Source organism: Trifolium pratense, linkage group LG3 (genome assembly GCF_020283565.1).
Source record: "Trifolium pratense cultivar HEN17-A07 linkage group LG3, ARS_RC_1.1, whole genome shotgun sequence".
In the NCBI taxonomy this organism is placed as follows: Eukaryota; Viridiplantae; Streptophyta; class Magnoliopsida; order Fabales; family Fabaceae; genus Trifolium; species Trifolium pratense.
The window spans coordinates 6,364,413-6,389,475 of record NC_060061.1 but is presented as its reverse complement, the minus strand read 5'-3'; the positions used below and the strand labels follow the sequence as shown (position 1 = coordinate 6,389,475).

Here is a 25,063-nt window from a genome sequence, read left to right as displayed (position 1 = left end):
ATAAGAAAGAGAATTTAAAATTTGACCCTTTTAAAATTAAAACCTACAATTAACAAGATTAATCTCAAATGAAAACTTGTGAATTAGTATAAAAAACTAGTGGTGCAATGATTTTCTCACTTTCTCTACCTTTATGTTTTAATATGTACTTTAATGGTTTCCAAAATGATTTTTAACACAAAAGATTGACCAATGTTTAGAAACAATTAGTGAACATAATTCTTTTTGACTAATTAGTGAACATATTTCAAATTTTCTTTCTTAAAGTTTTCTACTTTCTAGCACCTTGAATATATATATATATATATAGCATGTTAGTAATGAAATATCAACACTCCCACAAAAATAGAAACATAAAGTAAATAATCAAAATAGAGACATAAAGTAAGTAAATAATCAAAGAATGTACTATATTTTTAATATATATGAATCGTGTCTACAATTTTGTTTTTCTAAGCTGCAATTTCTAACCCAAATAGTTTCCCAGCGTGCTTTTGAACCTCGTTGTTGATGAAATAAGTATCCACCATCTTTTTAAATGCAAGCCAGGTAAGTAAACTGTCGGATCCGGCTTGATGGGACTTTCCGGCAACTCGGCACACATTGAGTGTGGTAGCAACTCTGTCCAGACCACCATACAAACTGTTGCAAAACTTCATCATGTGTTTCATATCGTACACATTGTTACCGAACAATATAGTCAAGGTACCTAAAAACTCTTGTAAGGTGTCTGGTAGGTCTCTTCGAATCAATGTCTTGACCAAATACCCGAAATCATAAGCACTATGAAACGTGACCCAAACAACTGATGTGTTAAGAACAAGTCCAGACTTGAGCATCAAGTCAGCGAAACGCAACGAATCGACACCGTGAAGAAAATTGCGGGGCAAATCAATTCCTTGACGCTGAAGCATCTGAATGGAATCTTGGTTATGAGGATCATGTTCAACATCAAATTCACGGAAATTGAATTGCCATATGCAGTAGTTGGAATCAACACGGGGGAGGTTACCATTAGCATCAGTGAGTGTGAGACCGAGTTGGATGAGTTTAAGAGCATCAACGTTAGCCTTCAAGTAACGATAGTGATCAGAGGGTTGAAGAGAACGGTAATCAACTTTGGGTGTATAGATCACTCCTGGAAACTCAGTGTCCATCGAGACGAAACGATAGTGAGGGACAAGTTGACGGATCAGACTGAATTCAGAATCTAAATTGAAAGCCCAAACTTCACGGATCATGATTGCTGGCTCTTCTTCATTCTGCTTGTTCATCTTGAACAATTTCTTCTTCAATTTCTTGATCTTGAAGAAAAGAGAGAGAGAGAAAGAAAAACGGCGCGAGGAATTGTGAATTGTTATTTTTAGGGTTTGTGTTTTTGTGAATTGTGATGAGAAAGAGGTTATTAGGGGCAGTTATATATTAGGAGAGTGAAACACGGCAAAGATGTTGCTTGGAAAGCGTGTTAATTAAGATTAGGATAATAAAGATATGATATCAAAAAAAAAAGATATGATATGAAAAAAAAAAAGATTAGGACAAGTTGCGAACGTTGATAACGTGTTCATAGACGGAGTGTATGTTTGTTTTTGGTGGCTTTGTGGATTCAACTAATCATAGTATTGAGTGTAAAGTGGGATGAATGGGAAAAGTCAAGTGCGGTGTCCAAGTACATTCAACGGCCCACAAACTTTGAATCTTCAACTCATAGTCTCATACTGGTAGTAAGTCATAACAATATATAGATAGTATTAAAGTAATGTTTAGTACCAATAATACAAAAGATTAGAAAAAAAATTGGTTCCAAGATTAGGTTTTTTTTTTAATGAATCCAAAGATTAGATTTTTAAAATATTTCAAATCTTTTATAAAAAAAATTCAAATCTTCTGCAGTTCTGCCCTTAAATATAATCTTATATGATTTTTTGTTGACAAAAATTACACATAAAAATAGCAATTAAATCATACAACATATGTTTCAAAAAAAAAAAATCATACAACATAAACTAAGTTATTCTATAAAAAAAAAAAAAAGTGAAAAATCAATCAACACATAAAAAAAAAAGTTATTTTGCTGCATTAATTAATTTCTAAAGTTCTTTTGTGGCTATTTTTCATCCAAAATATTAAATTTCTAATAAAAATCATTTGATTTTTTTTTTCCAATTTTAGAAACAAACAACATTTTTTTTCTCACTCAATTCTCTACTCTATAATTTTTTTTTTTTGCTAGAGAATTTTATTTATTTATTGTCAAAGCAATGTAGTTACTAGAAATTACAACCTTAAAGTGAATAAGTAAGATCATCGGAGTTTAAATCTCAACTCCAAAAGTCATCACTGTGCATCCACAAGCCCGTGATCTCACTGCTTCTCACTTCGCATTTGCAAGTTTCTTTGATTTTGTTTTCTTCTTAATTAATTAATTCATAGGCATAAGAAGAATTTCTTGTTTGAAATGTTACATTAGCTGGATTCCGCAATTCTCCAGATAATACAAAGTGATTTTTAGTTAATCTTTTTTTGCTTTTAATTCTCAACATAATACTACTACTACTAATTTATTTACAACTTTCCAGGTGTTTCTTCTCTTCAAATATGGACGACAACATCAAACACTTTCAAAAGAAATTAACAGAATTGGAACTCCAAGCTGAACATCTTCTTCTGGTTCGACATCAGGTAATTCCAAATTTCATATTCAACATCATTCATACTACCACAAACACTTACCAGCGACACAGACACGGATATTGAACACAACATGGACACCGACACGTCGACACCTATGATAATTTGACAAAATGACACAATTTGATGTAAATTCCAGGAACTGATCTGTTTGTGGGAATTCCATTTCATGCTGCTCATACTATATTGGAAACAGGTTTTTTATTCTTTTATATTAGTTTGTTTTTCACAATGAAACACATAATTTGTACTTAGTAGTCACAATCAAATGATTGAGCATGGATGATCAGTATTATGTATCAACTTATAGGTGTAGTTCAGAAGTTCTGATGAGACTGAACTGAATATCCTTGTTCATGTTCTTTTATTGATCATTATTATTATCGTGAAAGTTCGAGTTTGAATATAGTTGTGTCAATTCCTATTGAAAATTGGTTGGTATACTCTTACGGATTGTGTAATTCCAGATCAAACAGAACTTGACTTTGAGGCCAAGAAACTACAGAGCACTGTGAAGGAAAAATCGTATCTTATATCAGAAACAGGTGCTCTCGCAGACTTGATAAGTCCAGGAGTGCTTAAGTCACTTGTAACCTTAAATGATAAACCAAAGTAAGATGTCTTGTGCTTACTATGGTGTGTTACGGTGTCTTCTGGAATATACTTGAGGCAAGTGAGTATCATGCATTATCTCTACCTATCAGAGTTTACTTATTCTTTCTACATGCACCAACAAGTAACCTATGCAGAAGTTTCTGAGTCGTGAAGTTTTAGAAGCTGCTCATAAGACTTAATCATACTGAGTGAAGGGTACAAAATTATGAGTCATACAAACTTCAATTTGTTTGTAATGGAGGCTTATTATTATAATGACATCTTATTTAAATTTGAATTGATTCTCTATTGAGTTTAATTCTTTCAAATTGGTAATTATTAGTATTTCTTAAATATTTATACCAGCACTACTTTGATTTGAAGATGAAGTGTTTTCTTCAACCCCAACTTCCCATCTCATCACAATTGACACATTTTAATTATTTAGATATGATCATGTTGGACACAAAGTTAAATACTTTTAAAAAATTAAATTCAAATGCATATAAAACACCACCAACATACCATCCACAGTTTACAAGTACAACAACATTTATTTTCGGACTTCTCTTACTTATTCACTGACAAAATATGAATAAGTTATTCGAAGTCGTGGCTTTCACATCTTGGAATGCCTCCCCATTTTGTTGCTAGTCTCAGTCCCAGATTCAGCTATCCTTGAACGCTGCTGTTGGAATTTCTTTTTAGCTCTATAAAGGATATTATGCATCTCTTCAAAGTGGGGATTTGTTGCAGTTCTTGTATCCTCAATCCACCCAAGAACTTTCTTGTATGGGGATAATATTCGACTGCGGTCCGTCTCATCCAAAACCTGAGTTTATTTACTACTAAATTAGAATACCAATCATCATTCTGATACAACTGGAGATGAGATGGATGCTGCACTGATAACATCAACAATTAGTGAGTCATGTTTAGTTACCTCGAGTTGTGTGAGTTCACAAACCAGGCTGAGATCTGCTATAGACGGTTGAAAGCTACCGAGAAGGAATCGTCCATCTCCATTGAGCCAAATATTCTCTAGTTTTGATAAAGAAGATAATAAAACTGTTTCTGCTTCAGCAGCTGCTTTTGGATTCCGCGGACGGCCAAGTGCGGGTCCTAATACAGTATTTGATACATAATTCACTGCAAAAGGTGATTACCACTATCAAAAATATGTTCTCTGGCTTGAAATGTGTAATATCTGGCTTGCGGCAATGGTAACATGTATTCTTTTAATATGAATATAGGATTGTAGCATAATTTGCAGATATTAATCTGATTTAACATAATGACATGAAGCTCTCCACAAGTAATCAATTATTAAATCCCAGTCTGATCCATATATTATTGAAGATATTGCCAACTTGCATTCAGCCTAAAAGTAGACTAAGCTCAACAGTAACTATTCAAAGAAAAATTCACATTACTTAAAGGAGACAGAAGATTTTTGGATTCAGATTTGTAAAGTACCTTCTCCATATCGTAAATTAGAGTGATGCCAATCCAAAACTGAATTGACTTTTGCTCTCTTGAAAACATCAGTTGGATACCTGAAACATCGAGAAGGAAAGAAATTACAACTAACTAATAACTATTACCCTTTTTAATCCATAATGCATGGAAACTAGTTCTAAATCTAATTCAGATTGCGAAAAATGTATGTCCTGGCAGAACAAAACTGGATTTTACAAAATCAATTGTTGTCGCCGCATAACTGAACACATGCATACTAGAGTAGTATTATTTACATGAAGAAGTGGCAGGACTAACCAATGGTCAGCAATTCCAGGAAAAGCAGAAGAAAGATAGACAAGGATTGCATGGCTGTCAAAACAAAACATGATTAATTAATAACATCATACATTAAAACAAAAAAACTAAACATATTTTTCACAGGAAAGTTCAAGATTGACTTGAGAATTTATTTATAGAAATAAAATAAAAAGTATAGTAAATAAAAGTAGTTAGTTACCTCTCGAAGAGATTGAGATTTCCATGAAGAATAGCTGGAACTTTCTGCAGAGGGTTTACTTCTGAAATAAAAATATATGCAACAAACAAACAAGGTGAATAGCATGATTAATTAATTCATTAAAGTTGTTATAAGTAACGTTCAGCACCTGTGAATTCAAGGGATAGATGGTGACGTTTGGAAATGTCAACTTTAATCTCCTCAAAATCGATTCCGTTCAACCTTTTCAAAATCAAGATGATATCCATGACATGATGATAAGACAAGTGAATACTATATATTATATAATGATGAGTTTGTTGAGTTAATTATTACCTGCAAAATATAAGAACTGCTCTACATGGTTGGGACATACGATCTGCATATACCTTCAGCTTCCCTATCATCCTTTCAACTATGAACCGCTTTGACTTTGTTTCTCTCTCTTTATGTCTCTTATCTCATCACATAACCATTAATTTTCATATTCTTTTACGAGCTAGCAAGGTTTAATTTTTACTTATATTGTCATCAGTTGTCTACTTGTCTTCGATATATATATATATATATAAAGTCTGTACATTAAAAAAGGAATCCAAAAATAATAGTCTAAGGTTAACTACCAATTTATTGGACAACAAATAATAAATAACAAATTTGAGTCTGAATCGATTTTCCATGCCGTGAAGCTACCATTACTACTAGCTTCGATAAAAAATGCATTTGAGGGCAGAATCGATTTGAAAAGTAAAAGAGCCAAACACCTGTTTTACGGTAAAATCGCATTTAAGATGTGCAGACTCACATTTGAAGCCGTTTGACGCACAACCAAACGAGCACTTAGACAAATTTGCTCTTAATAGTTCAATTTTTTTTCTTTCAACTTTGAATTGAAATCTACAATCAGACACTTTGTTGTATAAATTTGTTCTTAACAGCACAATTATTTTAAAAATTTAAATAGAAATAACATAAAAAAATTATCGCTAGACCCAAACCTGTTGGTAAAGTAACTACCAATGACTGGAAATATTTCTCAACGAATCTATATGAATTAAAATTCGATTGTGTTGGTGCAATTATCATCCAATGATGTGTTGAATGACAAGCCCGTGCATACTAATTTATATTGTCATTTCTTAAAGGCTAAATACTACAGCAAAATACCATCTCCTCTGAATTATTTTACAAGACAAGTTTCAAGGACAGACATACTAACATATGTAATGCCAAATCAGCACTTAGGACTTGAACTTGATTCATGGATCTTTGAATCGCAGTGAAACTTATTATCTGCCAAGCTTAGCAATCTAAGTAATTGTTCACAATATAGACATACATAAACTTCTTCTTCGAAGATTCAAACCTGACAATTGCAACCAACAATGTATATAATCTAAGACAATGCAAATTGGTCGCATGAAGCTGTCACATGTATGTTACTGGCATGGTTGGTTGGTCACATCTTTGAAATTATGGGGCCTTTAATCCCAGATTTCCTTTCCCCATCTGCCTGACTAGATTGCTTCAATGAAAGCCTCAGTTTGAGCTTATAGAGGACGTTATGAACTTCATCAAAATGTGGTTTCGTTGCATTTCTTGTGCTCGCAATCCACGTCTGAACTTTCTTGTGCGGGTCAAGAATACGATCATGCTCCTTCTCATCTAAAAGCTGCATAAAAAAAAAGTCGTTATCACAACATTATCAGCATTCTGTCCTACATGTCACATTTCTAGCTAAACAGAATTTAATCAGGCCAACATTAACAGTAAGACATATTTCCTATCTTTAGCCAAACCAGACTCAAATAGACAACGTGCCAGACCACACCTCTATGTTTATTGATTTTTCAACCATACAAAGCAAATTGAACAAGCTTTCTACATTACAATTTATTTTCTTCAAATTCAACCATAAATCTCGACAACAAAATATCCTCCATGAGGTATGGAATGATGAAAAATTTTATGTTATAGGAACACCCCAGTATCATCTTTACCTGTAATTGCATAATTTCGCAGACCAGACTTAGATCTGCTATGGAAGGGCGGAAACCACCAAGCAAGTATTGTCCGTCACCCTTAAGCCAAATGTTCTCTATTGTGGACAGAGATGATGTCAAAACTTTCTCGGCTTCAGCAGCTGCTTCTTTGTTTAGTGGTAGACCCAATAATGGAGCTAGTACAGTATTTAGAACAAACCCGGCTAGAGCAAAAGCAAGTAGACTAGGTCAGGAAAAAAGAGGAAGCAGAAAAATTTTGCACAGAAAATGTATTCGCCCGTTCTCAAAGAAAAATACTAATTAGAAATTAATGCAAAGAATGCAATTCAATTGTACATGCAAAGAAGAATGCAAATTAACCTTAAATCCATGGCATTGCTAGATTTATACAAATCAATGCAAATAACATTGTCATCAACGAGCTCAAAGAAAGACTTAGCCAACTATATGCTGTCATCTACAATGTGAACATATTCTATGAAGCTTAAACGTGATTTTTTAGTTAACATGATTGCACTTTACTACTCTCAAAATGAAATATAAAACTAGGACCATATAAGCCTCAGAATATAAAGCTATCCAGTCAAGCAAGCAAAAAAAATTATCCCTGATCTCTTACACTGAAATTAGTGAAAGGAGACCACGGTGAAATATGATTACTGAAAGCAAACAAACAAAGGGGTTGTTTTTGTGCTATAACGCACCTGCTCCACGGCGCAAATTGAGGTGATGCCAATCTAAGACTGCGTGAATTTTAGCTTTCCTGGAAACATCAGCTGGGTACCTAATGGAATGAGTGGAACAAAAAGTTTTAAAATAGGGCAACAAAAGAGTATGTCTGCACTGAATAAGGGACCGAAATAGCAAAAACAGAAAGAAACTAAGAAGCTTCAGTATCTAATGGCTAACATGCATAAAGGCGAAACTTACAGGAGGATGCATGTGGGTCCTTTTCATTACTATTGAGTGAAATTGAGGTTGGTTTGTTTGGGTTAGAATACAGAGTTATAGAACATTTAGGTAATGAAATTGAAGAATGAATTGCAATACATGCATAATCATCCAACACCCTCCCTCCCTATTGACATATCTTGAATTGATAGAAAAGGATGAAAATACTAACCAATGGTCTGCAACTCCAGGAAATGCAGAAGCAATATAGATAAGAATTGCATGACTGCAAACAAGAAAACAAGAAATAGTGAGTATTTGGAATTGCTTATATAAAGTTAATTTGTCTTTATTTATCTCATAAGAAAAACACTTATATTAGTAGTGAGGTAGGTATCCCTAAATTGTTTTTTACTTATTTGAATAAGTTCCTTATAATAATAATAGATTATAATCACTTAATTAAAAACCTAAGTAATAGCAGGTGTATGTATGTACCTCTCGAATAGGTTGAACCTTCCATCGACAATAGCAGGGACTTTCTTGAAAGGGTTAATGGCTGAATGAAAGAAGAAAGGAATGATTTGAAGAAAAGTGCGGGAGATAATTGCATTGCATGTGAATTTGATTATTATTACCTTGAAATTCAGGAGATAATTGCTGACGTTTGGAGAGTTCGATATGGATCTCTTCAAAATCTATTCCATTCACTCTATCATCATCATCATCATCGATTTCAAAATATATATATTAATTTGAATTAGTGCTGATGCATAGTAAGTAAAAATGAAAATTGCGAAATAAAAGGAAAGTAGAAGGAAGTACTTACTTGCAAAAGATAAGAATGGCACGAGATGGCTGGGACATACGGTCTGCATACACTTTCAGCTTCATCTTTCTTTCTTCCTTCTCTTCTCTTCTATCTATCATGTCTTTTTCTCATCACCAAAAATATAACGCCGTTTTTTTACATCCGTTAAATTATTTTTACATTCATGTCAAATAAAAACTCGATTACTGTTAGAATTGGTCCATCTTACAATTTTCCTACCATTCAATACCATAATATTTGTTTACTAACTTGTTTTAATCAATTTGATTTGATATCAATTAAATTGTTTATTCAATTATAAAAATAATGAAGATAATAAATCTGTAGATCTAAAATGATGAGATCAATGAAGATCATGAAGAGAAATCCGCATTTTAATAAATTAGAGTAAACCATTATTTTGGTCGTGTATTTTGTTGTCACATTTATTCATTGAATGTATCAAAATTACAATTAGGTAAACAAGTGTCTTTTTTTTATCAGTGACTAGTCCCACACCCGTGCGATGCACGGGTATTATGCGGTATTTTATATTGTAATGTTAAAAAATCATTCGTATAAATTGAAACAATAAGTATTATGAAAATTATAATAATAACATCAACAACAACAAAATAATAATAATAAAAAAGTGATGTAAATATAAGATAGATATTAAAGATGTGTTTATACATTTTGAAAAGATTACAATGGATCCTATTGCGTCTACCAAAAATAAGTTGGAAATCCATAAATTGTTATGTCGCTATGAAAACGGTTTGTGGTCATACTCGTACACTGTGCATTTGATTCTTAATTGGACACTATAATTCAATATATAGTATAAAAGATTAATTAGTGCGTATAATTTAGTAAAACCTGTTATTATTAGTTGAGTGGGTGTATAATGAAAAGTAATAGGTATATAAATGTAGGCATATAAAAAAGTGTATAGAGATGACAATGATGTAAGTAGAAGTGATGTGACATTATTGAGTGGTTTAATTGGATATAAGTGACTGACGTGGATTAGAGTTAGATTAGTGGTTATATATATATATATATATATATATATATATATATATATATATATATATATATATATATATATATATATATATATATATATATATATATATATAGATGTTTATACATTTAAAAAACTTATTTATACATCACATTTGAAGTTACTTTGGTATCTTCTTCATTAACATTGATTAGCAATATCTTTAACTCATTCTTCAAAATAACTATGGAAATGATAGCATATAATTGACCATGGAAAACAATCGATGTTGAAACATAAGTTTTTATTTATATTATAAATCTCATTGGAGGATTCTGAGTTGGATAAACTACTTCATTATCTCTTACCAAAAAACTACTGTATTATCGAATTTGACATTTATATTAATTTGAAACTTATTGGAGCAAAGATAAACCAACTTAACTCATACTCAAATATCGAATATGATAAAAATCATATAGGGCATAACAACAATTAGTAAAATTTATTTTATCTATTTTTTTTACTAACATTAGAAAGTAGTCCTGACAATCGACCAACTCCTTATATTTATAAAGATTGGACAAAAGATTATTAACAAAAACATTAAATTTTTTGAAAAAAAGACAATAAAATACACAAAATAATAAAATGAACAAAAACATTTAAAATGAATAATAACCCAAAATAATAATAATAATAATAATAATAATTACAATTATTACCCCACATTAAATGAATGTAAGTGGATGATGTGGCTAAATGAAAGGTTTTCATTGGTTTGTGGATTAGGGTTTAGATATGCAATTCCACAACTATCTAGGATTTATATATATAGATTTTGGTCGTAAAATGTGTCTTTCGTTAGTCAATTTAGTCCATAGAATTATTAATAGGATCAAACTTAGGTACAGTTTCATTTACACAGTTTTTACTGTGCTAGATACATGGGGGAAAATTATTTTTATTTAAAAACAATTTTCTTTTTCTTTTTTTAATTAAAAAATATAAATAACTACATTTTTATGAGAGGAACAGGAAAAACTGCATTTAAAGAAAGGGTCATGCTAACCAGTGCCCCCGGGCACTAGTTAAGGATACTAAAAGGAGTAATTTTTTAATTGAAAAGAGCATTTTTTATACTTATAAAAAGTAGATTACACAATTTCCAATACATTCATACCTTATTTAGCTCCTTAACCAGTGCCCCAGGGGCACTAGTTAGCATTTTCCTTAAAGAAATGCATATAAGTTTTGCCCTTATTAATAAAAGAGACATTATGGATGTATTTACAATTTTGATACATTTAATTATCAATATAATTGCGAGTTACACTTTCAATGACTAAAATAATACTTTGTCCAGACTTTGTCCAGAATTACTAATATATTAGGAATAATAGTATTAATTTGTTTAAAAATAGTTGACTTTTGCTTATATTTATGTCCAAAATTTGAAGTTTTTTTTTTTCTTATATTTATCTTCGGATGGAGAGTAGGTTTTAATTTGACACGTTTTCACAAAAATAATTATTAATGGTTAAATAATAATAATTTGTTCAAAAAAAATGTTAAGCATAATAATGACGTAAGTAGTGATGGAAAGATGGGAAGAGGGGTTCGTCGACTGGCACCTGGAGGACACTCGGAAGAAGAAGGAAGCATCCACGCGTTAGTATATTCTGGTCATATTCATATTCATAACATAACTGTCGGTGGCAAGATCAGATCACAAGTCACAACACAAGGGAACAAAACAAAATAGTTGGTGTAAGAAAAACGCTACTCATTTTATTTATTTATCTTTCCAAATCTCAAATGCTTTCTACTTTAACTCGCTGCTGCATACTCAGATTACCTTTACCTGCTGCTGCTCTTCCTCTTTCTTCTTGTTTTTCTTACAATTACAATAATCCAATCTTGTCATTCTCTTCTCTTCCAAACAACAAACCTATTATTATTCATAAACCAATTTTGACAACTCTAACCCCTTTGTCTTTCACTTTAAGAACAGATCACACCATGGCCTCTCAATCCAACCCCCAATCAATTCACGATTTCACCGTTAAGGTATATATATTCCCTCTTCCTCTTCTCTATCTCTATCTAACAATTACAAAGATTCAGTCATTTTTATTATTATTTATTTTGCAGGATGCTAAGGGTAATGATGTTAATCTCGGTGACTACAAAGGAAAGGTCCTTCTTATTGTCAATGTTGCCTCCCAATGGTAAATAAATACTACTATGCTTTATCAAGTTTTTTTTTTTTTTTGTTTTTCCCTTAATTTACTTTTCCAGTTTAATAATTCCTTGTACTGTGCTTTGATGCAGTGGCCTCACCAACTCAAATTACACTGAGCTCACTCAGTTGTATGACAAATACAAATCAAAAGGTTTCTTTCTTCTTCTCCTCTTCGTTGTGTGTGTGTGTCTTACTATTTTATTAATTAATCATCAATTGTATATATGTGCTCAAATAATCATTCATTTCTATATCAATAACACTAGATAAATACTTTTTATAAACCCCTCCTCAGGGGCATAACCTCAAAGGAATAACTCTAAACCAAAACACTAGTCTATTAGGAGCATAAACAACAACTTATTTGCAAATAACCTCTTGTGTACAGTATAACCTTACATAACCTACTTTTATAGCAAAACATAAAATAAAGATAAATTGCTTTTATATATGCTACCTATACTACTTGCTATCTATCTTCATAAGCAATATTGGAAAATATATTTGTGAAAATAAGTTGAAAATAAACTTTTCAAAATTGACATAAGCTGTTTTTTATAAGTTCTTCCAAACAATCTTAAAAAACTTATATCAATTGATAAGCTCAAATAAGCCAATCCAAACATACCATAAGTCTAAACAACTTAGTTGGGGCTTATATATAGAAGAGCTTGCATATAATCTATAACAAAAGACAAATTGTTTTAATATAAGCTACAACTTAGTTGGACATGTCATAACTTGTTGTTTTCATAAGTTCTTCCAAACAATCTCATAAGTGTCCATGTCGGTATCTATTTTTCAAATAAGTAGCCCTAGTTGGGTGACCCCCTTTATTTATAACCCTCGTTATTTAGGTGAAACTCCCAAGTTTTAACAGAATTGAGAGTCCTTAATATTGGTTATTTGTTTTTTATATTTTTATAAATAATTGTTAATGTGACAACCTGTCTATGTATACCGAACTTTAATAAGCTCACTCCCTTGCAACTAACTTATTGTGGTGTAATAATCTGTCATCTTTATTCAGGTTTGGAAATTCTGGCATTCCCTTGCAATCAGTTTGGAGGACAAGAACCTGGATCTCTTGAAGAGATACAAAACACTGTGTGTACTCGCTTCAAAGCCGAGTTTCCCATCTTTGACAAGGTAAAAACTTTGTTCATTACTTCATCATTTTATTCTGTGTATAATCATTAATTATATGCTGATGGAAGAAATGCTCTGATCATTCCACTGGCCCCTTCAATACCAACGTTTTTAGTATCATGTTTGTGAGACTTAAATGTGCTTCTGTTAATCTCCAATTAAGCTCCTGTAAGGACATTATGATTTGTTTAAGCATGTTAGTGATAGAACAGGTGATTCCTTCCATGATTTCCGACATTTTAGCCCGCTGTTCTAGTTAGAGTATTGCAGAATAATAGTAACTTGTTCACAGCGCCCCTAATAGCACTCTGAATTTTTCAGCAATATGTTAGGTCGCTTGAATATTTTATTGTGTCTGTTTTTCTCCAAATACTAAACAAATAAGATTAATCTTGGATGGCTGTGGTTTTGAACACAGTCCAGCTAGAACGATATTCCACTTCCCTGTGTGTGTTTTTGCTGTATTGTTAAATGCATACTGAGAATGTAATGATGTTTATTTGGTTTTAATTAGGTTGATGTGAATGGTGACACTGCTGCTCCAATCTACAAGTATCTAAAGTCAAGCAAAGGTGGACTCTTTGGGGATGGTATCAAATGGAACTTTGCAAAGTTCCTTGTTGATAAAAATGGGAATGTTGTTGACCGTTATGCACCCACAACTTCTCCTCTGAGCATTGAGGTAAGACGATTTGTATGTGGCACATATAAATTAATCTTTACCTATAGATAGACATAATGGATTTTTGTACTAAGTATGTTTGTTTTGCTGATGTGCAGAAGGACTTGGTGAAGTTGCTTGGTGCATGAAGTTATTTATGATTGAAACCTGGAATAAATGAATATGAATGATAAGAATATTACTATTTCCTATGTGAATAAAGGAATGTATTGCAGACAGATGTTGGTGCAATTTTCCCCCCTCCCTTTTGTATACTTACCCAAACAGTTGTTTTATATCTCTGATCTTAGTTCAATCTTCATGAGATTGTGTACTTGTGAATGTAAATGATTACTAAGTTCCGTTTAGCCACCATAGAGTCCTTGTTTGTCTATTTCATTTGTCATTTCCTGGTTAAACTTGAGCAAACTGCCTATGACCGATAACTGAACATAGATAGAATGGGACGTGGATCTTTATAGAGACCATACTTTGCAGTATGCTGCAGAACTCTTGAATTAAGAGACAAAATATAAACTATGCTTGATCATGTACTCGTATAAGATATTTTTTCTTTTTCGACAGTATGTATCAATAGGGGGTTAGGATAAAGTGATTTATTTGCAAAAAAAATTACTAGTTGTCCCTTTTTATAAGGTTTTTTGCAAAATTCAAAATGCATTAATACAAGAATCTTTCAAATTAAATAAAGAAAATTAGATCACCTCCAATGGTAGTACCTATTAGGTACTTATAGGTACTATTAGGTACTTATTTGATACTACCATTTGAGCAAAACTCATTGAGTATCTAATAGGTACTGCTTCTCAAATAGGTACTCTCTCTTCTCATTGTAATATATTTTTGTGGACCTATTTATAAAGATGTAGTATTATTGATGAGATAAGAGTTATTAGTGGGACTGATTTAGAATTTTTTTATGAGATAGAGGGATTGAGTACTTATTAAGTATTATTATTAAAAAAATAATAAATGAGTGATGTGTACACGTGGATCCAGTTAAGTACTCAAATTTAGGGAGCTCTGTTGTGGATGCTCTTCTAGAAAATTAATCCTTTTTCTTTCTATTAATAATTGAAAGATAAGTTTAGAAAGACAATGTAAATTTAATAATGTATGTTGGGCGTTTTGCTTATGTCGCAATGATAGGGAAAGTTTTTATCATGCGATAAATATTGTAATCTTATTGTCTTTGTATATGGCATGTCTCATGCCCATTCCTTTTGTGTTAGTACTAGTCTAGTATTCTTCAAAACTCCGTTGCTGTTTCCGACTCTCTTCTAAGTTTTGTTGACCTCTCCATCCTTCCAGCACAAAAAACATGAGCACCGAATCCAGCAAGGAACCAAAATCCGTCTACGATTTCACTCTCAAGGTTCTCTCTCCTTTCCTTTCATTTCATTCACTTCCTTCTTCTTTTCCTGTTTCACTTAACTACAACTGTGTTTGTTTATTTATTTATTTATTATGCTCATAAAGATGAACCTGTTAATTACTAGCTAATATATATATGCACTAATAATAATTTTGAAACTTTTTTGTTTTGTTGAGTTGCAGGATGGTAAGGGAAATGATGTGGATCTTGGCACTTACAAGGGTAAAGTCCTCCTCATTGTTAATGTTGCTTCCAAATGGTATATTCATCCTCTTTTCTTCATTCAAATCATATTTCACCTCACTCACTCAAATCCTCATATATAATTTATTTGATTGAGCAGTGGCATGACCAACTCAAATTATGTGGAGTTGAATCAACTTTATCACAAGTACAAACACAAAGGTAGCTTAATTAGTGTCTCTTTTCTTTCTGTTATCATTTTCCAAATATTATGTATTTACTTACTTTATACACATTACAAGAAGAATACTCAATTGGTAGCTTAATTAGGCCTTGAGATTCTGGCTTTTCCAAGTAATCAATTTGGCGACGAAGAACCTGGAACTAATGATCAAATATTGGATTTTGTATGCACCCGCTTCAAATCAGAATTCCCTATCTTTGATAAGGTACTTCTTCAATTCAACATATAATCATCTTGGAAAGCCTAGATTTATAGACATGTTCTCTTCCATCTGTATGCTGCTTTAAAACAAGTTAACAAGAAACAGTAGCAGTAAATATTTGATTTTTCATCTGCTTTATTAATTACTAATGTTTGTCAGTCCGTTTTTCTATTGTGCTTAATTGTTTATTAATTTAACGTATTTTATAGATGTAGTTTAAGGTTAAATGATAAATTTAATTTTAGTAAAGGACAAATGTGAAGGAAAAACAATATTATGCCAAAATTTGGTATCCCTTTATATATTGGTATACACAATTCTGCAGTTATTATTAACTGTGATGAACTTAAAATGTTGCTTGACTAGTTGTAGTTAACTGAATTAAGATTATAAGATTACTGCCATTCTGCATTGACATCTGCTAAATACTTTGAGTTGAAGAATTGATAAGTTCATCTCCATGTTTGTGCTAGATTGAAGTGAATGGAGACAACTCTGCTCCCTTGTATAAATTCTTGAAGTCGGGTAAATGGGGAATTTTCGGAGATGATATCCAGTGGAACTTTGCAAAGTTTCTAGTTGACAAAGATGGTCAAGTGGTGGATCGCTATTATCCCACCACCTCTCCTCTTAGCATTGAGGTACATACAACATGGATTCAATATCAATTCATATTTCATATGGTTTATGCTGCCTATGTAATTCTTCTGGTGTCTTTTATTGTATTGCAGAGAGACATATGTAAACTACTTGGTGTTGAATGAATACTTACAACATGGATTCAGCTTGGAAGAGATGATGATGATGATTGTCTATTGAATGTTAAAGCATCACTTCTTCACTTTATAATCTTTCCTTTTTTAACTCTAATGTTTATGCTTAATGGATTGGTTTCTGACAAACTGAAGTGAACATGTTGCTTAGTTTTATTGAATTTTAAGTACATTTTACATAACTTCGTTTATATTCTTCCTTCCCTTTATAGTAATTTTGATTAAAAATGGCTGGTAAAAAAATATTTAGGAGTGACATGGCTGGTAAAAAATGTCAACTTTTTATGAGAATTTTAACCAATCACATACAATCTAATTATCTAAAATGGTTAAAAGAGTAAGAACATCTTAATTTGTTCTGTAAAATAAAAATTCTACTAAACAGTACTCTGTAAAGCAAAATATAATAGGATACACTTCTTATTTTCTTTCAAATGTTCACAAATGTTAATCACAATCAACATTGTGCTATATTTCCTCTACTAAAATAAATTATTCTTCTCTAAACAACTCTTGTGTTGATTATTTTTAAACAATGAAGGTTTTAAAAAGAAAAACTGAATAATTTGCATATATTTTTTTATGAAAATATTTTGAATATATTTTGCTTTAAGTTGAAATATAATTCAATATATTGCTCATTGCGTTTATGGTTTATCTTTTTATGATTTCATCATGCATCCTTGGTCCAAAAATTAAGAATAATTATGGACAACTCTGATTCTAATGAACTAAAGAATCATCATTGTTGCATTGAATCATACTTGCCTTGTTGATCATTTTGACAAATTTAAACATGGTTAACAAATTAACTTACCATAAAAACACCAACTGGAAAAGAATATGTGTGTGTGTGTGTGTGTGTGTGTGTGTCATAATCTATTGGAATCGATCAACACAAGCTGGTTTGGAAATTGGACTCTAGACTACTGTTGCACCTACCTTTTTTCTCTCAAATTTCTAAGAATGAACATATCCTTAATAATCTATTGTAAAAAAAACCCTTAATAACAAGTACTGTAGAGAAACATTAAGTTATAATGCATGATAAACAGATATAAAACAAATGCTGTAGCCTTACACTTTCTGCAGACATCAAAGTGAGATTCTCAGAACTCGAGAATATAAACATTCCACCGGAGTGTATGTTTCACCTTCATTTCACTAGACCAGACATTTTGGATGAAACAAGAATAGTAGTCACTTGAATCATAAATAATTCTTTTGTTTCAGCATGTTAGTGAAAACTTGTCGCCAAGTAATGAGGATAACAAGCTAAGTCACAATGCTCACAAACTCAAACTAATTTACAACAACAGGTATATACAAAACTAACATCTCTTCAATTTTCATCCTCTTGTCAAGTCGAAGCCAGTATGTGTGTGCGCGCTTTTCACGTCTGATGCCTGTGGTCTGGGCCACATGCCTGGTGGAGAAGAGATGTAGTTTTGACTAGGTGGAGCACTGGCTGGAGAAGCTAGCTTATCATCGTGAGCCTCTGAACTTTCACCATTGGTGGTAGTGGCCCCTTGCTTAATAGTCTTTACCTTTGAGCTACCACTGTATACAAAACTGCACACCACCACCTGCAACGAGCAATAAAGTGCCTTAATATTAGCATCTCTATCTTTGTTTCTTATAACCCGATCCTAAAGACCTTGTAGTTGTAACATATTGTTTTGGCATTAACAACATGAATAAGCATGCAAAAATAAGAATAACAATATCAAAGTTCTAGTGTAGATTTTAGGGCAATCAGGAATAGACCTGTATTGGGCTTCCGGCAATAAGAACAGCAACGCCGCCACCAATAACATGACCATCACGGCTAGAAAGAGAAACACTTATGCCACCCGTTCTAGTGGATGGTCCAGCATCTTCAGCAACCAAATAAGAACCAGACAAGCTTAATATTTGGAATTTTCCCTGCAAAAAAAAGTGTTTTAAAATCAGTGTCGTTTTTCTTTTTCAATGTGGCATTCATTTTTTTTTCCCTCCAATTCTACCCGAAAATTAATATTGTCTACACTATTTTCAAGTCATTAAATTCCACTATACAGATAATTTTGTAAGATTGCAACATTCTTTAATTTATTTAAAGCTTTTCTTAATTTTTGCAAAAAAAAACTAAGATGACAGTAAGTGCTTTAACCTCAAAAGATACACCGGCATTGGTAGAGGCAGGTCGTCGGAGAGTAACTGCAGAAACTATCCCAGTGCCCGACAAGATGCACAGAGCCCTTGGTCTCTGCTGTGATAACGACAATAGCTTTGCTGCGATGTCCTGAGAATAATGAAAATATATTATCAATGAACAAATTGATGCACATCGATAGGTATAAATCTTGATTTTCCATGATGAGAAAAAGAAATTAGACTTATTATTTGAAACATAAAATCAAATTAGATGCTCATATTAAGTAGTATCATCAGTATTGCTTGCAAGTTGCAATCAACAACTATCTTTATGTGTGAGATTAAGAACAAGAAGTGGTGTACAACTATCTTTCCCTCAAAAGCAAACCAACATTTATGACAAATTTATTCCAATTAGTGGTGTGCAACTAAACATTTTAACACTCATGATTAAGAAAAAAATCAAATGCTACACAAATAAGAACAATAAATCTATATTGCTTATAACAAGAAGAAAACAACAACCTCCCCAGCTCCAATGGTGATAACATGAGGCGAGAAAGCCAACCCTGCTGAACTGGTCATCCAGTCACCTATGAAATGATGAACCAACATGTTAATAATCCATATACCTTAATGCAAAATGAAATAAAGTTATTACTAGTATTCCTTATTATTACTATTTACTACCACGAGTTACCATCAAAGCAGTAAAACGAGTTGCATGAGTGGAAAAAGGGAAAGGTGCAGAACATTAGTGTTCAATTTCTTGTGACTTTTGACTTCCATAAATGTGAACCTGGAGCGCATTTATTGAAGTCGGCATACGAGGCCAACATCATAAATCATGATGATGGCGACCCATTCAAATACATCTCCCCGAAATCCGTTTATTTCCATTATATTTACTTAGATTTCCAAAGTAGAATTTGTGAGCAACAAGTAACCGTGGAATACAAAACCAAATTAGAGTGTTGATATCTTGGTATGGGCTAAACATGAACATAGGACAAAATAGAAGTAGCAAATAACAAGAAAAAGAGGCAAAGATAAAATCAAAAGAGAAACATATTTCACCAGTAATGTGTGTAGTAATGGAAAAAGTAACAACAAAACTAATAAATGCATTATACATAATAAGATTTTAGCAATATGAAAACACAGCCATCATCCACCTCCTATTCTTTTTAGTAAATAATCATAATAATTACAACAACAACAACAACAATTACCAACTACAGATTATGAACCAAGTTTCAAATACAATTAACAACAAATTATCAATCTCACAAACAAAATATACCTAATGTTGCTAGCTGTTGTTTCCTTCCAGATCCACGAGGGCGGCCTCTACCCCGTTTATCAGAAGGTGTGGATGAACCCTGAGTAGAAATAGTAGCAGGGGCAGACATTGGAGACAGTTTCAAAGAAACCGATCCATCAGGACCGTATTTCCGCGGTCTCCCTCTTTTCTTTTTCACAGGCTCACTAGAAGGTCCCCCAGAAGATGCACCAATATTAATGCCATGATTAAAATTGCCATGAGAGTGATGAGACTGAGTCTCCATTGGAAATGTTGAACTAGAGTCAACATTACTACCTTGACCCCTAACATTTGGCTGAGCTATAATGCCAGTGTTTGGCATAGCTCTGAATCCAGGAGGTACTTGGAACCCTCCAGAGCCACCAGACCCTACAACATCAACCCCTCCTCTATGCATGTAATATGAACCAGGGACACCAGAGAATGACATAGCCTCTCTACTATCCATCATGCATTTACTATGAGATTAGTACCAATGCAACTATGTTAAAATTTAAAACCCTCTTAAATCTTCCAAAATCAAACTTCTTAAGTAGATATAGATATAAAAGGGGTTAACCTAGATTTACTCCTAAATTGAATCTTTAACCAAAAATTGAATCTTTATTAACTAAAAATAAGGGGATCTAAATTCTAAAACCCAGTACAACTCCAAAAAGATCTTAAACAAGCTCAAATACAAGGTTTTTGCAAGGATTTTCGTTCACCTATACAAATCTAAGAACCCCACCAAAGAAAGGAAAAATCTTTCTTTTTATAGAAGTGAAACTCTGCATCCACAAAAAATATACAGGAAAAAAATGTAGGAAAATCAGAATCTTGGATTTTATTGAGAAAACTGAGACTTGTAAGATGGCAGAAAACAAAACCCCAGATTTGAAATCTAGGGTTTAGATAGAAGAATGCAAGAGTAGAGGAAGTTAAAGGGGGAAAAAGGGTAGTAAAAGAGAAGAGAAGAAAAAGACAAAAGAGTTTGAGTTGGGAAATGGGAAGAGGAAGGAAAAAAATGAATAAAAAAATGGGCTTTTGAAAAGGGGGTAAGTGAAGTGAAGGGTGTGTGTGAAACAGATGGGTGTAGATAGAGTGAAAGAGTCTTTCTTTGATGTGTGATCACAAGTCACAAGTCACTATGAATGAATCTCTATGATGATGATATGTGATGACAAGTGAAAATGGATGGAGTGGTGATGGTGGAAGGAAGTATCTTCTGACCAAGAAGGCAGAAAGAGAGAAAAAAGTAAACATAGAAACAAAAGAAGAGTAGCAGGGAGGGACGGCAGAATAGTGTGTGTATTGGAGGGAAATTGTGGCCTACCAAAAGTACCAAACCTCATGCCATGCCCCTTTTTTTTTTCTTTCTTGTTAAAAAGTTAGGTTAGTTGGGAATTCATGTCATTTTTTTATCACAAAAGATATTTATTTGTAGAATATAATAATATCACAAATTCAACTCAGTGTTTGTTAAAATTGGAAATGATAATATGTGAAAAAACAATGATTTGAGCTTCAACCTTACAAATATATAAACGAGGTATTTCGATATTCTAATAAACAATGTTGTGAGAAAAATGCAACAAGATAAAAAAATCAAACAATGTCGTACAAATATGATTAAATCTATAATAATATAATAAAATGCACGGGTCTTTACACTAGTTAATGAAAAAACTATAAAATGTGAAACAAAAATCAAATATATGTAAAAAAAGATAAAATGAAAATAAAAAACAATGCATGTGGTGATTTCTTGTCATGTAAAAAGAATTGTTACACTCACTCTCTTTAGTGGATGAAGAAGAAATGAGTGATAAAGGGAATGTTGAGAGGTCCATATTTTTCTAAAAATATTTTTTTGTATAAACTGAATATTCTCTGCATCCAAAATATCAATGATATTTTAATTATATTTATTTTAAGGAAAATGAATATATTTCTAAAATTGTCGCGGCACATCGTGATTTTTATCGTCAATCTACAAATGTACTGACGTGTTTTGAAATGAAGGGATATGATGATAGTTCGGTGGTTAAGGAGGAAGAAAGATAATTAGAGTGTAGAGTTATCCATGGATGCAAAAGTTTGATCTACACCTTGAGTAATAGATAAAATGAAAACTAAGTGAGTAAAATAGACTAATCAAAACAAAACTAAGGAAAATAGTTTTGGGTAGAAAAGAACATGAAGAAGAAGGATAAAGACCGCATACGGTCAAAAACAGTCATGCATTCAGATCAAATTTGACCGTATGATAAAGATCAAACCATTCTGATTTAAAATAAATTTCTTTTTTTTTTATTTAAACTACTTTAAATCGAACCGTCTGATTAATAGGAAACAACCCACACAAGAAAAAATACTATTCAAAATCCAACCACTCTCAAGCCATAAAATCTACACTAAAGTCCCAATCAAAACCTGTCGAACAGAATACTTACTTAAGTTATACTAATCAAATTAGTGAGTCATATCCATGGTTGCATTTGAAAGAATCTGCGCCACTGATATGAGCAATAAACATTTCCTCTTTCACGGGAAGGATGCCATAGTGTCCGAATTTGGATGTTAGCCACGGTTAAAAGTTAAACTGTGGGTAATATACCATAAAGCCTTTTTATATTAACTTGGTTTGTAAATTCTTAGTGTTGGTTAAAAAATTTGCATTTATATTGCCGAAAAACATTTTTAAATTATTCCGGTTTTTTAATCCTCTTAAAGCTAACCTTAAAATTTGCATTTTAGCCACGGATAAACGTCTGGAAATCTTTTTTCAAGTATTTTGGTGCGTAATTTTGTCTACCGGCAAACTTGAATCAAGTGTTCCGTAAAAATTTACATGTAGGATTTTTTTTTTTGGGGTGAAGTGAAATGAAAAAAAAGGTTAAAATTGAAAATATAATTTGTTTATAGGGGTGAAGGTATAAATGTAGAGGTATGAGAATTTTTTTTACGAGTTGCCATAAATACCTGGTCCATTGCCTAATATGCAAGCAAGTTGTCCGTTGCTCTTTAGGTCATTTGTATTTCTCCCAGACCCCCAAAAATACCCATGATTTTAGACTCATGATGGTTTGGAAGATACAATCCAAAATCAAAATATGTTTGAAAGATACAAACCAAAAATGCCTAATTTCGAAATGTATCTTTCGAAAATGCCTTATTTTGGAACGTATCTTCTGAAACTGTCTAAAATAGGTGAAAACGCGCTCATTACAGTTACGTTTAGTACGCATTTTAAACCTTGCTTGGGCGAAAACGCCTTATTTTGGAATTAATTAATTTTGGATCATACAATCCAAAACACCCTTATATGAATCTTTTAATTTCATTCCTTCAAAACATCAACATTTCTATAATATGCTATTTTAGAACGTATGTTCCAAAATTAAGGTTTTTGTACGCAAAGAAGTTCCATCACAATCATGTTTTGAGCGCGTTTGAAACCTTAATTGGGTGAAAATGCCTTATTTTGGAAGTTATGTTCCAAAATTAATTAATTTTGGATTCTACAATCCAAAACACCCTAAAAAATAATTTGGTCAGAACGGGAGCGCTGGGAGCAATATGAGAGCTAGAAGAGCAAAATTCTAAAATGATTGGATGCATTAAAAAAATTAGTTCAATTGGGCTTTCCCATGGGCCTAAAGTTTGTCACAAATTTTATCGTTAACATTTTACTATGACCATACCCCACATGTTTTCATAAATATTTTTTTTTTTATAAAAATTTTCATAAATCTTAATTTTTCACAATAAATATTTAGGAAAAAAAATACGTCATTTTTTAAAAATTCAAATTCTGAAATTTGTTTACGTTTTGAAAAAACCTAAATGAACACTCAACTTACAAGAATCAAACTAGTATTCATGGAACATGTGACTCTCTTAAAAGTTCCCCCAAAATTCTCTTCTCCCTACTTTATGCTTCCTTTTCCCCCCAATTGTTAAAACGGCTTTAATGTTTGCATGCATCATGATTTGATCAACACCTCTCTGAAAAATATTTTACATTTTCAATTCATACAAATCAATCTATTATACTATTGTATAATCAACTTATCTGATGCTCACATGATGTCACATATTATTAAAAAAATAATACTTTTGTTTTAACTTCATTATCTTTTTTGTAATTTGCGTGTATCATTGCTATTGCTTTTTTAGTTGAGTTAAATTTCATTTGTTTTTTTCCTAAATATAGCATGGGTCCACTATTTTATTTCATCTGAATTTCAGCTTGTTCAATTTAAATAATATACAAGAAAACATCTTCTCTATTTTGTACCAATTTTTTCACTTTTAATGTTATCATGCAATGAGAGTCATACTAGATTTTAAAACCTCAAATCAACTTTTTTTTTAAGTTAATAGGAGTATTTTCTTAAACTCAAACTTTAAAGTAATCTATAAACTTTGTTTCAAATGTAAGCACAATTTAATTTTTTTTAGAGGGTTAAACTTAGTACATATATTTTGTTCTATTTTGTTGTAATGTTAATTATCATTATTTTGAGTGTTTGATACTTCATTAAATTATTTTCTTGTTAGTTTACTATGAAATGACTGGACAACATGTGTGATGGGGTTTGAGTTGCGAAGGTTTTTTAGAAAATAGATAACTATGTCAGTCTCAGTGTAAACAACTTAGTATGGCATCAATCCCTCAACGTAGTAATTAACGAAAAAACACTCAATCCATTGTTAAATAACAATCATTTTACAATATTAAAATATTTCAAAATATAAGTGGTGTTTTGATTTTTGAAGTGACATTTTTTTTATTCAGTTCTATAGTATATT

At 32.0% G+C, this 25,063-nt stretch overlaps 6 protein-coding genes and 1 long non-coding RNA gene across 8 annotated transcripts; 3 read left to right on the top strand and 4 right to left on the bottom strand.

Annotated features, from left to right (window-relative positions):
• Positions 1-385: 385 nt before the first annotated feature.
• LOC123915962 (probable CCR4-associated factor 1 homolog 11) lies at positions 386-1,411 on the bottom strand. Its single transcript, XM_045967263.1, has one exon. The coding sequence runs from the start codon at positions 1,272-1,274 to the stop codon at positions 453-455; it is 822 nt and encodes a 273-aa protein (XP_045823219.1). The 5' UTR covers positions 1,275-1,411; the 3' UTR covers positions 386-452.
• Positions 1,412-2,330: 919 nt separating this feature from the next.
• LOC123915961 lies at positions 2,331-3,592 on the top strand. Its single transcript, XR_006812030.1, has 4 exons — positions 2,331-2,501; positions 2,580-2,682; positions 2,831-2,887; positions 3,159-3,592. It is a non-coding gene; the product is annotated as an uncharacterized LOC123915961 (long non-coding RNA).
• Positions 3,593-3,707: 115 nt separating this feature from the next.
• LOC123915960 (glutathione S-transferase T1-like) lies at positions 3,708-5,778 on the bottom strand. The gene is made up of 7 exons (XM_045967262.1): positions 5,579-5,778; positions 5,412-5,485; positions 5,264-5,324; positions 5,062-5,115; positions 4,762-4,841; positions 4,229-4,434; positions 3,708-4,117 (listed from the first exon to the last, which is right to left on the bottom strand). Exons 1-7 carry the CDS (start codon positions 5,647-5,649, stop codon positions 3,905-3,907), a joined length of 759 nt encoding a protein of 252 aa, XP_045823218.1. The 5' UTR covers positions 5,650-5,778; the 3' UTR covers positions 3,708-3,904.
• Positions 5,779-6,274: 496 nt separating this feature from the next.
• Positions 6,275-9,277, bottom strand: LOC123915959 (glutathione S-transferase T1-like). The gene is made up of 7 exons (XM_045967261.1): positions 8,966-9,277; positions 8,775-8,848; positions 8,635-8,695; positions 8,369-8,422; positions 7,950-8,029; positions 7,243-7,448; positions 6,275-6,914 (listed from the first exon to the last, which is right to left on the bottom strand). The coding sequence occupies exons 1-7, from the start codon at positions 9,064-9,066 to the stop codon at positions 6,702-6,704; spliced, it is 789 nt and encodes a 262-aa protein (XP_045823217.1). The 5' UTR covers positions 9,067-9,277; the 3' UTR covers positions 6,275-6,701.
• Positions 9,278-11,565: 2,288 nt separating this feature from the next.
• LOC123915957 (probable phospholipid hydroperoxide glutathione peroxidase) lies at positions 11,566-14,380 on the top strand. 2 transcript variants are annotated; one of them, XM_045967259.1, is made up of 7 exons: positions 11,566-11,723; positions 11,968-12,023; positions 12,108-12,184; positions 12,288-12,349; positions 13,229-13,347; positions 13,862-14,029; positions 14,128-14,380. In XM_045967259.1, the coding sequence occupies exons 2-7, from the start codon at positions 11,976-11,978 to the stop codon at positions 14,155-14,157; spliced, it is 504 nt and encodes a 167-aa protein (XP_045823215.1). In that variant the 5' UTR covers positions 11,566-11,723; positions 11,968-11,975; the 3' UTR covers positions 14,158-14,380. The 2 variants fall into 2 exon arrangements, with proteins under 2 accessions (XP_045823215.1, XP_045823214.1); XM_045967258.1 differs by having other exon boundaries at positions 11,662-12,023.
• A 133-nt stretch (positions 14,381-14,513) lies between these two features.
• Positions 14,514-16,988, top strand: LOC123915958 (probable glutathione peroxidase 8). The gene is made up of 6 exons (XM_045967260.1): positions 14,514-15,404; positions 15,587-15,663; positions 15,748-15,809; positions 15,918-16,036; positions 16,507-16,674; positions 16,765-16,988. The coding sequence occupies exons 1-6, from the start codon at positions 15,351-15,353 to the stop codon at positions 16,795-16,797; spliced, it is 513 nt and encodes a 170-aa protein (XP_045823216.1). The 5' UTR covers positions 14,514-15,350; the 3' UTR covers positions 16,798-16,988.
• An 836-nt stretch (positions 16,989-17,824) lies between these two features.
• Positions 17,825-21,633, bottom strand: LOC123915956 (AT-hook motif nuclear-localized protein 5-like). Its single transcript, XM_045967256.1, has 5 exons — positions 20,246-21,633; positions 19,468-19,535; positions 18,959-19,090; positions 18,574-18,732; positions 17,825-18,392 (listed from the first exon to the last, which is right to left on the bottom strand). Exons 1-5 carry the CDS (start codon positions 20,715-20,717, stop codon positions 18,156-18,158), a joined length of 1,068 nt encoding a protein of 355 aa, XP_045823212.1. The 5' UTR covers positions 20,718-21,633; the 3' UTR covers positions 17,825-18,155.
• Between the last annotated feature and the right edge of the window lie 3,430 nt (positions 21,634-25,063).

Excerpts from the sequence above, each read along its gene's own strand:
- LOC123915957 (XM_045967258.1), top strand. The coding sequence starts at position 11,772 with ATGCTTTCTACTTTAACTCGCTGCTGCATACTCAGATTACCTTTACCT. Across the intron at positions 12,350-13,228 it reads TGACAAATACAAATCAAAAG|GTTTGGAAATTCTGGCATTC; the intron begins GTTTCTTTCTTC and ends ATCTTTATTCAG. Across the intron at positions 13,348-13,861 it reads AGTTTCCCATCTTTGACAAG|GTTGATGTGAATGGTGACAC; the intron begins GTAAAAACTTTG and ends GGTTTTAATTAG.
- LOC123915962 (XM_045967263.1), bottom strand. The coding sequence starts at position 1,274 with ATGAACAAGCAGAATGAAGAAGAGCCAGCAATCATGATCCGTGAAGTT.
- LOC123915956 (XM_045967256.1), bottom strand. The coding sequence starts at position 20,717 with ATGATGGATAGTAGAGAGGCTATGTCATTCTCTGGTGTCCCTGGTTCA. Across the intron at positions 19,091-19,467 it reads TCACCATTGGAGCTGGGGAG|GACATCGCAGCAAAGCTATT; the intron begins GTTGTTGTTTTC and ends CATTATTCTCAG. Across the intron at positions 18,733-18,958 it reads ATGCCGGTGTATCTTTTGAG|GGAAAATTCCAAATATTAAG; the intron begins GTTAAAGCACTT and ends TTTTTTTTGCAG.
- LOC123915959 (XM_045967261.1), bottom strand. The coding sequence starts at position 9,066 with ATGATAGATAGAAGAGAAGAGAAGGAAGAAAGAAAGATGAAGCTGAAA. Across the intron at positions 8,696-8,774 it reads ATTATCTCCTGAATTTCAAG|CCATTAACCCTTTCAAGAAA; the intron begins GTAATAATAATC and ends TCTTTCATTCAG. Across the intron at positions 8,423-8,634 it reads AGGTTCAACCTATTCGAGAG|TCATGCAATTCTTATCTATA; the intron begins GTACATACATAC and ends TCTTGTTTGCAG.
- LOC123915958 (XM_045967260.1), top strand. The coding sequence starts at position 15,351 with ATGAGCACCGAATCCAGCAAGGAACCAAAATCCGTCTACGATTTCACT. Across the intron at positions 15,405-15,586 it reads TCTACGATTTCACTCTCAAG|GATGGTAAGGGAAATGATGT; the intron begins GTTCTCTCTCCT and ends GTTGAGTTGCAG. Across the intron at positions 16,037-16,506 it reads AATTCCCTATCTTTGATAAG|ATTGAAGTGAATGGAGACAA; the intron begins GTACTTCTTCAA and ends TGTTTGTGCTAG.
- LOC123915960 (XM_045967262.1), bottom strand. The coding sequence starts at position 5,649 with ATGATAGGGAAGCTGAAGGTATATGCAGATCGTATGTCCCAACCATGT. Across the intron at positions 5,325-5,411 it reads TCTATCCCTTGAATTCACAG|AAGTAAACCCTCTGCAGAAA; the intron begins GTGCTGAACGTT and ends TTTTTATTTCAG. Across the intron at positions 5,116-5,263 it reads AATCTCAATCTCTTCGAGAG|CCATGCAATCCTTGTCTATC; the intron begins GTAACTAACTAC and ends TTGTTTTGACAG.